General features: G+C 50.4%; 1 protein-coding gene across 1 annotated transcript; it reads right to left on the bottom strand.

Moving 5' to 3' along the window:
* Window positions 1-2582: 2582 nt before the first annotated feature.
* On the bottom strand, window positions 2583-12045 carry UBAP1L (ubiquitin associated protein 1-like). The gene is made up of 5 exons (XM_010572308.1): window positions 11917-12045; window positions 9348-10100; window positions 7891-8100; window positions 3669-3770; window positions 2583-2717 (listed from the first exon to the last, which is right to left on the bottom strand). The coding sequence occupies exons 1-5, from the start codon at window positions 12043-12045 to the stop codon at window positions 2583-2585; spliced, it is 1329 nt and encodes a 442-aa protein (XP_010570610.1).
* Window positions 12046-13079: the final 1034 nt, after the last annotated feature.

Below are 13079 nucleotides of genomic sequence, written 5' to 3'. Positions count from 1 at the left end.
ACAACACAACCACAAACAAAAACAAACAAGAAAACCCCAGCTCGCATCCATATCCGGTTTGAAACCCTCTTGATGAGCCTTGTCCCCACGTGCCCTCTGCCACCAGGCCAGGCCACCACCCCACTGTCACCCCCAGGATGGGGGCCGCAGCTGGTGGAGGTGCCGGTCTGATGGTGGCCTGGGAGAGGCAGGGGACACTGGAGCGGCGTTACTATCCTCAGGCGGACCGTTAGCAGAAAGCCCATCAAGTCAAATCCTTGTTCCCTTCTTAGACAAAGCCAATTAACATTTCGCGCCATCTTCTAACTGAAAGCAGCACATGGAAGCACACTGCTTTAAAACCATTTTAAGTTGAACAAACAGCTTAAACCCTCCATTAAAATAAAGTTAAAATAATTCTGTTACTAAAATATTTATGACAGGCTCCTGTGGCTAACCCGGGACAGCTGAACGTGGCAGGCTCTCCCCTTCCCTCCAGCTCTGACACCACCAAGCGATACAACCTCTCTCCTCACCTTCACACGCTGTTTGTTTGACAGTTCAGGACTTTACAAAGATATTTGCCAACAAAATCCAAAAGGTTTTAAGATTTTTAAGTGTAGCACCGGGGGGAAAGAGCAGGTCTTGGCAGGCACTGTTTGAGTATGGCATGGATGCTCCCAAGAGAGGAGTAGTTTGTTGCATCCATGAATCCGGACCACAGTACAGAAAGTAACACAAGGTAATTTTAGGTGCACAGGGAGGAAAAAAGATACAGTTCTTACCTCTGCAAGCAGGGGAAAAAATGATGAGCCCGGACCAAGCAAATCTCTAACGAGAGCGAGAGGCTGCTCAGCCTTTGCACGGTGAGTGGGCACGACACTGCAAGTGTGCTTCGCTCCACCAGAATTTAGCCCTCAGTGTTACACATTACTGGCACCAGCACGGCACCGTTATCTTCCCCTTTCAATCTTCATGGTGTTTACTCCGCCAAAGATTACAGTTCGAGGCGAAGCGATCTATCTAATCACAGTTTAACCTTTTGCAAGTTTCTTTTTTAAGGTGACATCATCTTGGCAAGGATGAATGTAACGACAAGCTGTGTGTAGAATGGACTTGCCTTATAAGGGCCGTATCAAAAATAAAAGCTTGTATAACCAAGGGAAAGCTAGAGGAAAAACAGGGCTGGGAGCTCCAAGGAGAGCCTGTGAGCTCCCCATGAATATCTCCCTTGGCCATACAAGGTGCCATTAAAGAAGAGCAGGTATAAAGCATCCTTGGGTATGGATAGGTCAAATCCCCCAAAACCTGGATGCCAAGTTTCCTTGTTGCATCTAGGCAAGGATGAAGGCAGCCATGGAGGGCTGTACCCTCCTGATGGTGTTTGGCACCTACCTAGAGATACAGGGAGAAGGGACATGGTGTTTTAATTCGATGGCAGTACGTTGGGCTGGGAGATCGTTTGGAAGGATACAATGGAAAAATGGTAGTAATGCAACTAATTAAGGATTTTCTCTGCTAGGTTGTGCCAGTTGGCATTTTCACAGGAAAAGACACAAATACATTTCAGAAGAACCCCTCCAACCATCTTTACTCAAAGAAATTGCATCTGTATCTAATTCACAGGAAAATAATACACTTTTATGTGAAAACACTGTCCACTGTTCCACTGCCAAGCCAAGAGACACATCCTGTAAGGTAATCTGTATCTCCTGTTCTCCGTCCTTTAGTTACATACAAAAATTCCCCTGGGCATCTAGATTTTCCTGATCCTGACGCTCGTGCTTAACTTCATTTGGAGCCACTGTCTCCACAGTTTAGGGAAGCATCCCCTGAATTTTCCTGATTTGGGCAGAGCACAAGGGCAGCCAATCTGTTCCCTGTCTCTCTGTTCTGATTTCATGAAACTACCCGAGCACAAACCCTTGCATAAGCCATTTTTCATTGCACTGGATAAACTTCATGTATTTCTAGAGCAAGGGAAGCCTGTTTTCTTTCCTCACCCTCACTGAATTGTGTATTTTTCTCAAGTTTCTCATTTAAAAGGAGAAGCTAATGTGATCAGACTGGATTTCAATTACAATATTCAACCATGACTAAGTCAGCTGAGACTCTTCCCAAGCAAGGACCAACAAATGTTTCTGCAGAAGCCTTCAGTTTTTATGAAAACGATCTCTTCTGTTGATTTATATAATCTTTTGAGAATCCATATTTGATTGTAGTTGAAAACATGACACCCATCACCCCAGGTGGAGGGAGAAAACTGTGATTTGGGCTTTGCAAAATCTAAGCCGAAGGCGGTTTGGATCTTATTGCATCTAATCTAAACAGCTGAGATGATCAAGGGCGGAGATGCGGGGGTGAAGAGAGAAACAGTCGTGCTATAAAGCCTTTGCCTTAGTACAGTGACAAACATGCTTACGATGGGTGTCCGTAAAATGAGAGAAGACACCAAGCCGGTGCTTTGAAGGTTTATGTCCAGTGAGCCGTGCTGCGCGGGGTGGGGATGGAGCAGCAGAAGGGTAAGTGCTTGCTGACCCACCCAAGTCCTTCGGTGGTCTGGTTTGGAGAGGGGAAGCTGTGACTGGGGTCCAGGATGCTGGTCACTGGGTTTTCATCACGAGCTCTTCCAGTGCCTTCTCCCTCTGATTCCCACAAAGCAAAAGAACTTCTTTGATTTCATTTTGCTGGAAACCCATATCGTTAAACTGAGCTAACAAATGCAAAAATTCAGCTGCCTGGAGGAAGAAGGAAGAGAAAGGAGTGATGTTATCACGGGGTTTTAAGGACGGATTTATTGTAGAGTTACAGCAGAAACAGCATTGGGTGACGAGGCTGCAGCCAGACAACCTGGCCGGGTTGTATTACCGCTGAAGGGCACTCCGACAGCAGAGCGAGGGCACACATACCACTGCCAGCATTTAAAAGTGTGCCTCTACATCAACTTTTAAAATAAGAACTATTTCATAAAGTCAGCCTCTAGCTTCACTTATTCCTTATAAAGTTTAATATGAATTCCATGCAAGTGTTTGCCTGTGTTATAAAGAGACCTGGAAAAGACACTGAGTGCAAGCTGGAATTAATTTGTCCTGCTTCCCCCCTCGCTCAGGCTGGGCCCCAGCACCACAACATCTCCTGGAGCCGCGTCCTCAATAAATAACCCCCTGCCTGATACTGAGACCCGGGCGCCCTCCCGCTGCCACAGCTCTAACGAGCGGTGAGCCGGCAACCCTACGTGCCGTCGGCATCACGTCAAACACCGCCAGCCCAAACTTTAAGCAGTTCTAACCCCCGCCAGGCTCTTCATTACCCCCAGGAGGAGATTGATGGTGGAGACCAACACCCAGCATGCCACCATGGTTCTCCCTGGAGGGTGAATGCAAAGGGGGGAGCCAGGAGGGAAGTAGCGAGCACGGGTGCCAGTGGCCTCAGGGTGAGGGATTCCCCATGTAGGGGCTGAGCGAGCACCGTGTTTGCGGAGCGGGGTGAGAGGATGGATGGGGAAGAGCAATGGAGCAGGTGTCCTTCCCGGGGGGGGGGGGCCTTACGGTGACACTGCCCTGGGGGTCTGCCGCTTGCCGGGAGGCTGCATGGGGGACGGCGGAGGCGAAGGGGAGCATGCAGTCTGCTGGAAAAGCAAGCCGGGAGGACACAGCACAAAGGACTGGGCTCTGCTGCCCCGCTCTGACCTTTTTCTCTGAGTACTGGAACATTTCCATGGCCTCCTCTACCTGGCCTTCCTCGTAGCCCTGCTTCAGCAGCCGGTCGCAGGCACCCAGGTAGCTCAGGAACTGCGGAAGACGACAACTGGGGTTAATCCAACCTTGCAGACACAGGAGAAAATGCATTCAGGAGCCCACCTTGCCGCCTCCCAGGGACACACTCATGGGGAGGACCTGGGCCACCATCGTCCTGCTGGTTCCCATCTCATGCTCGGCCAGGGAGGTCTGTCAGTCAGCAGGACTCCCACCGGAGAAGACAACATCTCTCCCAGGGTGGGAATGAGAACAAGGCAGAGGGAGGATGAGGAGGAAACCAAACATCTGAACCATCTGAGATACAAAGCGAAGGCCTCCAGGCTGCGGGGTGAAGCCGAGCCTGTCCCGGTAAGATGTCTACCCTCAGCCGACCCGGCATCCCTTTGATGTGCCGGCGTTCAGGCGCCCAGGGGTTTGCTCCAGGGTCTGAGCACAAAACCCACCCCAGGGGAGACCCATGTGCTGTCATTACTGAAAGTAAACAGTTATTTTTGGCTTTCCTCATTGTTCTTGGAGTGCTGACAGCACTATTCCCAGCGGTATCTTTTAAATACCACGAGAATCATTCACTGTCCAAAACCATATGGGACGGCCAATAATAAATGAGCTATACAATAGCAGGGGGAATAAAAACATCCCACGGGTCTCCCCGAAGCTGTGCCATCTTCATCCAAAGAGAAGCTGATTCATATCTCCCCAGATCCACCAGCGCACAGACCTCCACCCTCCACAGCACTGCCATAGCCAAGGAGAAAGATTCAGTAAAAGACCATAAAACATATGAAAAAGCCAAAAATGTCCCTCAGACATTGAGTTGATCTAGTTTGGCTAAACAGCAGAGTAAGGGTTTTAAGAAATGTCAGCCTTAAGGAGCAGCTTATTAACTCAAAAATGAGATAGTCACTCGTTATTGGCATTCATAACCTGTTTTTATTTTCCCTGTTACCTTACTAACTAAAAAACCCCAGATCACTGCTGTATTTTCTTGCCCTGTTGCGGCAGGGACAGCCGCTCGCTGTGCTCACGGCAGAACACAGACAGTGCTGGCAGCCTGTTCAAGCCTAGCATGAAAACGGTGCCGTTGTCAACTCAAAGATTTTTATCATTAAAAAAATAATATATATATATATATCCTCAAGACTAAACAAAAACAGGTTTTTAAATACTATGACCTGCTAACCCCCTGGGTCTAGAAGTGGCCCCACCACTCACTGGGGAGGAGGAGGAGGTGCCACTGCCCTCTTGAAGCTCCTTCTCCCCTTGTAGCTCTCAAGGAGGCTCCTTATAACACTGAGACGTGGAGTTCCTCCAGTGCAGGCACTCCTAGAGAGCTTGGCTTTATCTGCTACATGGCCAACCCAATAACCTCACCACAAACTGCTCATGTGGGGAGAGACCTCCAGGCTCTGGTAGACCAGTAACCTGCTGATTTATGTCTTCCCTCATTTGCTCCTACTTGATGTTATGTGCAGCAATTCAGCTTTTCACATCAAAGATGAGCATGTGCAGTGACGTAAAGAAAATCCCCCCTCCGGTGGGTTTTTAGCTTCCACGTCCCCATACCACTCTGGCTGACTCCCATCGGAAAGGTCCGTCCCCATGAGGTCCCCTGCTTCAGGTGCTCTAGCAACTGGCTGCTTAAGAAGAGCAAAGCCTTACCACCAACCATTTCACTGACCCACCTGGAACACGGGCTATCCACTGCCAGCACGGAAAAAGCCATGAGCAAATACCACCAAAGACCCAAATGACGATTTCATTGTGGAGGAACAGGGTAAACATCTCCCCAGGCTTGCAGCAAGGTTCAAGCCAGGGATGGAGCTGAGCCTCCAGGGACAGAGGCTCTCCGGGGGGACAGGGAGACCCCAGCCAGCACCACGGCAGACAGCCCTGCTCAACTCACCACTGCAAATGCCACCACCAAGGATGCAACTTCTACAAGCGTCAGAGAGGCTCGGGGAGCCACTGCTGGTGGGGACGGCTGATGCAAGGCTCATAGGAAGTGCTGAAGATCTAGATTGTTGCTTGGGGTGAGACAGCAAATTCTTTTGGAGGAGGAAGGGGGCAGGAGCACATTATGGAAGCACAGCTGAACATATATTTTGCTGTATTACTGACTTCACAAGAGTCTAGCAGTCCATGGGAAGAGGCTCCCTGTCCACACACAGCCAGGAGGTGGCTGGTGCAGTAGGCTGTGTCCCATGGTGAACACTCTGCTCTGAACCCTGTGCTTACGGCTGTTTGGGGAGATGGATGCCGACCAGCTGCAGCCATTTGCTGCTTCTCAGCTCACAGACACATTGAGAGCTCCACAGATCAACGATGCATTTTTGATTGATCAGTGATCACTGATCAAGATGCAATGATGCATTTTTGGTTTAGCCCTTGCCCATGACATCCTGGATGATGAACCTCTGGTGCCTTGAAGCAACTAACCCTGCTTGAGCCTTCTAGAGAGGCTCTTCCACCAAAATTGAGAAGGCATTGCCTCTTTAGGGCAGCAGACTTGCCTTCTTCACCAGGGTGGGCTGTGCCAGTTTGACTTGACACTGCAAAGAAATCTAGCAATTTTTGGCTACCATCTGGTACTACAATCCATCTTCACGGTTGAAGCTGTCATCATCACACACTGAAACCCCACGTGACACCAGCAAGCAATGAAGAGCGCCCACAGCTCTTGTTCTTAACTGAGTTGAAACATATTTTCCAGGAAGGTTTAGCCTAATTTGGTAGATGCAGAAAGAGCTAGGCTTTACGTTTTATCTTGGCTGTATTGGGCATAAAGGGAAAAGATGGGAACTGCTGGTGAAGAAGGCACGGGATATAAGGCAGACCTTGTATTTTGGTGCATTAATCTCTTCTCCAAGGGAATGGGAGTCCTGGTGTTTATACAGAAGGGAGCAGACTGTACCCATTTCCATCCTTAGTAAGATGCACTGCTGCTTCATATTGAAGTCAGCAGCTGCTACAAGATACCCTTGCACGGTTCTGTGCAAAGAACGTGGGCTAGGCTCTGCCCATCTCCCTCTGCCTAAATGAAACCTTTACGAATTGAAGAAATAAAGCTTCCCTTCCCACCTCAGTTTGCAGCAACGATCGCCTGAAGCACCAGCAAGGGTCTGGGGAGGCTGGTCCAGCCGGGGGTGTCTCAGGAGGGAGCCAGAAGCTGCAGGATGACTCAGCCGCAGAGCAGCTTCGTGCACCGACCAGACGGGTAAGAGCTGGCCCACGCAGCACAGGCAGCTCCCCGGGAGCACGGGAAGGAGACTGGCACCCAACAGCGGCTGCTCGGTGCCGTGCCTGCTCACACCTCTGCCCGGGGTCTGCTCCTGCTCCCTGGCATGACAGCCGCATGGACATCCCTCTTGCTAAGCTGCGATCAAGCTCCTTCTCTCTCTGCAAGAGCTACTTGGATAATTTAGCCCTATTAAATCCTCTGCTCGGATGGGCAGGTCCAGCCCCAAGCTTGCCATGCCAGAGGGTCAGAGCCAGCAGCATCCCTCACGGCACAGATGCTCCTAGCCTCCCTGGACCACGGGGGGTTCATCTGGACAAGCAGAGACCTCAGGAATCAGGATGCAGCACAGCGGGCTGTGATGTACTCAGATACCAGGGCTAGGAGGACTTTATATGTTAATTATTTTCAATAAATTCCAGGAAAAGAGCTCTGGGACCCAGCCGCAACGCTTGAATGGAGTCCCTGGTTGTTCCAACATGGGGAACTTGTGTTTTGGAGAGAGCCCAGACAAATCTCCGAGGTATTCGCACAGTCCTGCGCTGACAGGATGAGCCATGGCAATAATCATATGAATCTAACAGCCGGGAAAAAATGATGTGCAAAAAGTTTCCATATACGGGGGCAAAATTTGTACTTCAAAAGGACACCATGCTCCATACAACAGATTGAACAGATAGCGTTACCCAGCTGTTATTACTCGCTGAAAAGCTGAGGGCGACTCATTGCTATTTTATTACAGCAAAAGTGCAAACATATGATCTCATGGAAAACCCCGTCAACTGAGGTCTGATACCAAAGTGGGAAACCCAATGCCATCAGAAGTCCACACCAAGCAAGACAGCCATCCCTTTCTCCATGAAAATCAAGTTTTTCTTTACCAAAAGCTTTCCGCGGTGCCGTGCCAGCTCCACCAACCTGACTTAAGCTTTGCTTTCCAGTCTTCTGGAGGGTGAGGATGGCTTTGTGGGTGGGGTAGCCCAAAGCTATCACAGGCTCGATGAGGTCTCGCTCCTCTTGGCTCAGCGCCGAGAGCAGGTCAGCCGCCGAATCCGGCTTGGATCTGTGGGAACTGAGAGGTCGCACAGGCGTGGAGGCAGGGGGGAGGCAGGCGTAGGGGCTGAGGGACTGCAAGAAAAAAACGGCAGATGGTCTTCTTGCTCCAGCTCATGAAATGATGTTAAATGACCCAGGCTGAAGCAATGCTTTCGAACGCCAGCAGTTACCTTGCTCTCTCCAGAAGAGGAAAATTCCCATACATTGAACAAGCCCCCTTGGGCATCAGAGGAGGCTGGACTTAATTAAATCCAGGCTCAGCTATAGATACAGATCAGAGAAAACAGCACTCAGGAGGGCTCATGGGGCAAAGGGAGCAAGAGCAGCTTCTTTTCCCCGGGAATCCTGGTCATCTCTCCAGCAATAAATGCCATGTTTGTCCTTGACCAGCCAAGCCTGAGGCAGTGCTGCCTGCGGACAGGCGATGCAGCAGCCCAGGCAGGAGGATGCTCCCCTGATGCCCTGTTTACGCCTGCGATGTTTATCAGATGTATTTAGGTTTCTGTTACGAAGCCATCTCCAGAAATGACCTTGCACATGCATGTGCTTGCCCGTGATTGAGGCTTTAGCATTCAGCATGATGCATGTGTAACAGCAGCTGAGCAGGGTGGGCAAGGTACAAATACACGTGGGCATGTAATCTTTCCTTAATTACCCTATGTCTAATGCAACTACATATAAATAACCTGGCCATTCATGTGTCTGGTGGTTTTAATTGTGGGTTTTCAGTAATTCATCTCCTCAATCTCTCAAGTAGCTGGATGAGATGCGGTTTCTTAAAAAACATGGTGTAATTCAGATTTAAGGTGATGGAAAGCAGTATTTACTCCATCACTTCACATCACTGTCTCTATCATTAAATGATTTGTGTTTCTTATAGGACTATGAAGTCCAAAGTTTCCTAGAAAAGACATGATGGCTGTAAGGGGACATCTCCCCATAAACCCCATTTATATCTGTTAGAGGGGGAAAAATGGAGAGGAAAGAGGGAAAAAAATATTTCACTTTTTTTTTTTAGTGTTTCAATTGAAAATCAAATAAAATGCCTTGCTTGTTGGGAAAAAAAGGATGTTTTGCTTAGGACAGAGCAAGTAAATGTACTCCCAGAAAGCTTGCCTTCAAATCACAGCATAAAAAAGACCCCTTCCTTCGCTTCTTATGAAAACTCGTCAGCAATTTTTCATGGGTTTTGTGCTCCCAAAGCCCCATTTCAGTTCCGTTTTGCTGGCCAGACCCCAGCAAACAGGACCGATTAGACACCCTCCACCTCCCTCCTGTCTCAGCAACAAGCAAAAGGCTACCAGAAGGAAACACCTCACCGGCACTGTGGGCTTATGCCGTTTGATCGGGGGGATCGGGGCGGCCGTGGCCGGAGGAGCCGGCACCAGGGTCCCCAGGTGGGACACGTCCGGGGCTGGCCCGTACTTGATGCTGCGGCTGGTGCGGGGGTGCTGGGGGAGCGGCCGTGGCACCGGGACCCCTCTGCTCTCCCCTGCGGCTCTGTTCAAAGGATGCACCAAAGCAGCCAGCTTCCTCCTGGCTGCTTCCAGCTCGTTCTTCATGTTGTTAAATATCACCATAGATCTTCTCTGCTTGCTCGGGTATGGGCTGGCTGGGTTGTGGCCGCTGTTCTCCAGCGAGGGCTCCAGCAAGCCAGGCGATGTCTTTGGTCGGGTCTGGTAAAAGCCAGGACGTGGAGCCACACCGCTCCCAATGTTTCTCCTCCTGGAAACCTTTTCATCTTTCTCATTCTCTTCCCAGGAGGTGGAGGAGTACTCGTCGTCCTCCGAGTACTCATCCTCCTCGGAGTGCCAGGTCTCGCTCTCGGTGTCTGACAAGGCACCTCTGCCCTTGGGGTGCCCGTAGCTGTCATCGGCAGCGCTCAGGCTGACGCAGCGCCGCACTGCCCCATCCCGCACTCTCCCCCCGTAGCTGTCGGCAGGGTCCACCAGCAGCAGCCAGCACGGCGGAGCTGTGGGGACAACTTCGGAGGTGACCCGATGCCGGGAGGTTTGCTGCTGAGAGGCCACCTCAACCCAGTAAAGGACTTTTCTTTCCAGTGAGAAGTCGTGCTGTGGAAGAGCAAGAAGCAGCTGGTGAGGGCATCTGAAACCAGACCACGCGGCACGGAGCAAATCAGGCGCTTCACGAGGTCACCTTAAGAGCTGCATCCTTCCCATATTGGTTCCTACTTCCCTGAGTGTCAGGGCTGGCTGCGGGCACTAGGGCTGTAGGATTGGGCACTGCCAGCCTCATCCCCAGAGGGAATCCCCAAATTTATACTTGAAAAAAATCAGGCTGCAAAGTTATTACTATTTTGAGTTGTATCTACAATTCTTTTGATAGGTGTTTTATGCTCGGAGGTGGTTTTGTGTCAGTTCGGCTGCTGCGGAAGGGGACAGCACCCGTTAGTGGTGCCTGGCGGAGCCACCGCTGGCACAGGGGCTCGGGAGCCACCAAGGGGGGAGATGGCACCTTGGGCAGAGGCAGGACCAGCTGCGGGTATCTCCGGCGGCACTGGGGGCTTGGCCAGTCCCAGAACAGAGTCATCGTTTCCACGTAGTCTGGCTTAAAATATAAGCATGTTTGAGACTGAAATCTGAGGGTTTTCCTGGAACAAACAAGCCTTGCCCGTCCCAGAGCTCTCCAAACAAGGTCTCCTCCGGACAGGCAGGCAAGTACATTCACAGCCCAGGAATGCTGTTTTTACTGCTCCCTGCCATGGACCCAAACCAGCCTCCCTGAGGAAAACACCACCACATGCCTTGACAAGGATCAGCCTGGACCACCAGCGGAATCGCTCGGCCTCGTCGGGGAGCACCGACCTGTCCCTGACCAGGGCCAAACCTGGGGCTCGGGGTTTTCCAGGATAGGACGTGGTGGTGGACCACCTCAGCTGGTCCATGGGGATGCAGACCATCACCTGCCTCTACACAGGTGACAAAAAAAATGCGTGCATTAAAATTTCCTTTGGAGAAATTGCTTAAAATGAATAACACAGCAACTCTTCATGTTAAACATGTCCTGTGGATTTGGGAGGTGTCGTTTTGGGGGGAGGGATGAGCAAGGCTGAACCAGCGAAAAGGCAGATGTGGGGTTTACTGCTGGTTCACCCATCACCAGGAGCGATCAGAGGCTGTTTGGGATCACCCAGATCGCCTTCTTCCCGTGAAGTGCACTGACCCCATCTACGGGTAAGACTACTTAAGGCTGAAGAAGCAAAGTATTTCTGAAATCATCTTTGACTGGAGCTGGGCTAGCACTGCCCATAGGCTTGGAGAGCCAACTCCACACCTTCAGAGTAACTGTACAGGGAAAGACTTCCTACCCCCTTCCAGAGCACAGACAGCTTCTTCGAATTGCTGTGCCGGGGTTTAAAATTGGTGACAAAGCTGTTAGAGCAACAGGTGTAGATTCAAAAGCAGTTTAGGACTGAGCAATGTGGAAGATCACAAAGCACTACAGGATATTTTTAATATATATATACACACGTATTATATATATATATGTTGCCAGCACAGGTAGTGTTGCCTGCTTACATCTCTGTTAGATTTATTAATAAATATTATTAATAAATGAGATGGTGATGATTCCAGAGCAGGAAACAATTCCAGAGCAGAGCCTGAAGTTTGTCCTCCTATCCCAGAAAGACCTAACCCAACCCTCCTGCTTGGATGGGATTAAAAAAAAAACAACCCCAAGCCTATCCCTTCCTCACTCCCACCCACCACAATTTGTCCTCACCTCCTCCCCCTCCTGCAAACCATCCAATTAAGAGGAGAGGTTTCCCTTCCCATCTTTCACAAGAAAAGGCAAATGCTGCTGACATCCCTTTGAGCATCCCAGCAGAAGCGAATCCGGGTGCAGATGCAAGCAGAGGTGACTCACCATGGTGCTCATGAGGATGTCGGCACAGTCGGGGAGCTCGATGGCCGGGGCAGTGATTAAAGTGTTTTCTCCCGAGTCGCCATCAAGGCTCCTCGCCATCCGGAAGGGAACTTCATCCAGGTAGCTCATCGCCGCTGTCTGATTTCTTGCTGCCAGAGGAAGGGAAGAAACAAAACTGTAAAAGGCAGGACTAGCACCTTTTAAGTTGGGTGGAAGGAGAGAAAGATGAGCTACTTCAAGTGACACCGGTAAAAGGAACACAGCCCTTAGAGATGCTGCCAGCCAAGTAAAAACCACTGCGTGCAATACCCAGATTTGCAAACTCTTAATTACTGATACTGGGAAGATTGGTCTGAACTAACCTTTGCTTTTCTGAGCTTTAGCCAGCAGGACCTGACCAAGCTTACAGCTTCATTTGGCAGAGATCCTGAGTGTTTTTCTCCCCCGTTTCCACCTCCGTGCATGACCCACTGCTTCCCATCCCTCCTCTCGCCTCTTCTTCTCCCTCCGCTGCCCATCACATGCTCCCTTTCCCAAGCTGGGGACAGACCGAGCACTTTTTCCAGTTACAGAGGCAGAAACCGCAGCCAAGGAGGACACCTCGCAGGTCTCCTCTCTCTGTGTGACCCAAGAGCAGCCGTGGTCATGGAGCTCAGGCATTCAGCCACGTGCTGCTAAGCCGTCACACGCAGCAGCCCGGGGGACCTGGGGCGAGGGCATCCCCTCCAGTGCCGCAGCAGCTTACTGAGAGCCAGACAAGGAGGCTGGTGCGTCAGGCAAGCTTCGGCATTAGAGGGATGTCGAACGAGCCATTTTAAGGCCAGATTAGCTTTCAAGAACCACGTATTCATTTTAAGTGGGGTGATGTTTTTAGATCAGGAATAGCAGGGGAGACTAAAATTTCTGAGGAACTGGGAATGGTGGCATGGAAAATATTACTGCAATAACATAGCCACCAGCTCTGTAAAAATGTCTCAATTTAGTAAAAAGCCACTACTTGCTGCATGAAGCCTCAAGTCCCCAGCTTCCCAGTGAGGACAGCATGCAAAATAATTTCCTTTATATACTGTCAACTGGCAAGAGTTGATGCTCAGTCTTCCACTGAATTCCGGTACCTGCAGCATGTGCCTGTTCATCCCAAAGTCCTCAGCAGTCACCCTCAA

Source organism: Haliaeetus leucocephalus, unplaced genomic scaffold (genome assembly GCF_000737465.1).
Source record: "Haliaeetus leucocephalus isolate CR32 unplaced genomic scaffold, Haliaeetus_leucocephalus-4.0 Scaffold339, whole genome shotgun sequence".
Taxonomy (NCBI): Eukaryota; Metazoa; Chordata; class Aves; order Accipitriformes; family Accipitridae; genus Haliaeetus; species Haliaeetus leucocephalus.
The sequence above is the reverse complement of the archived record's forward strand: the minus strand, read 5'-3'. Positions and strand labels throughout refer to the sequence as shown.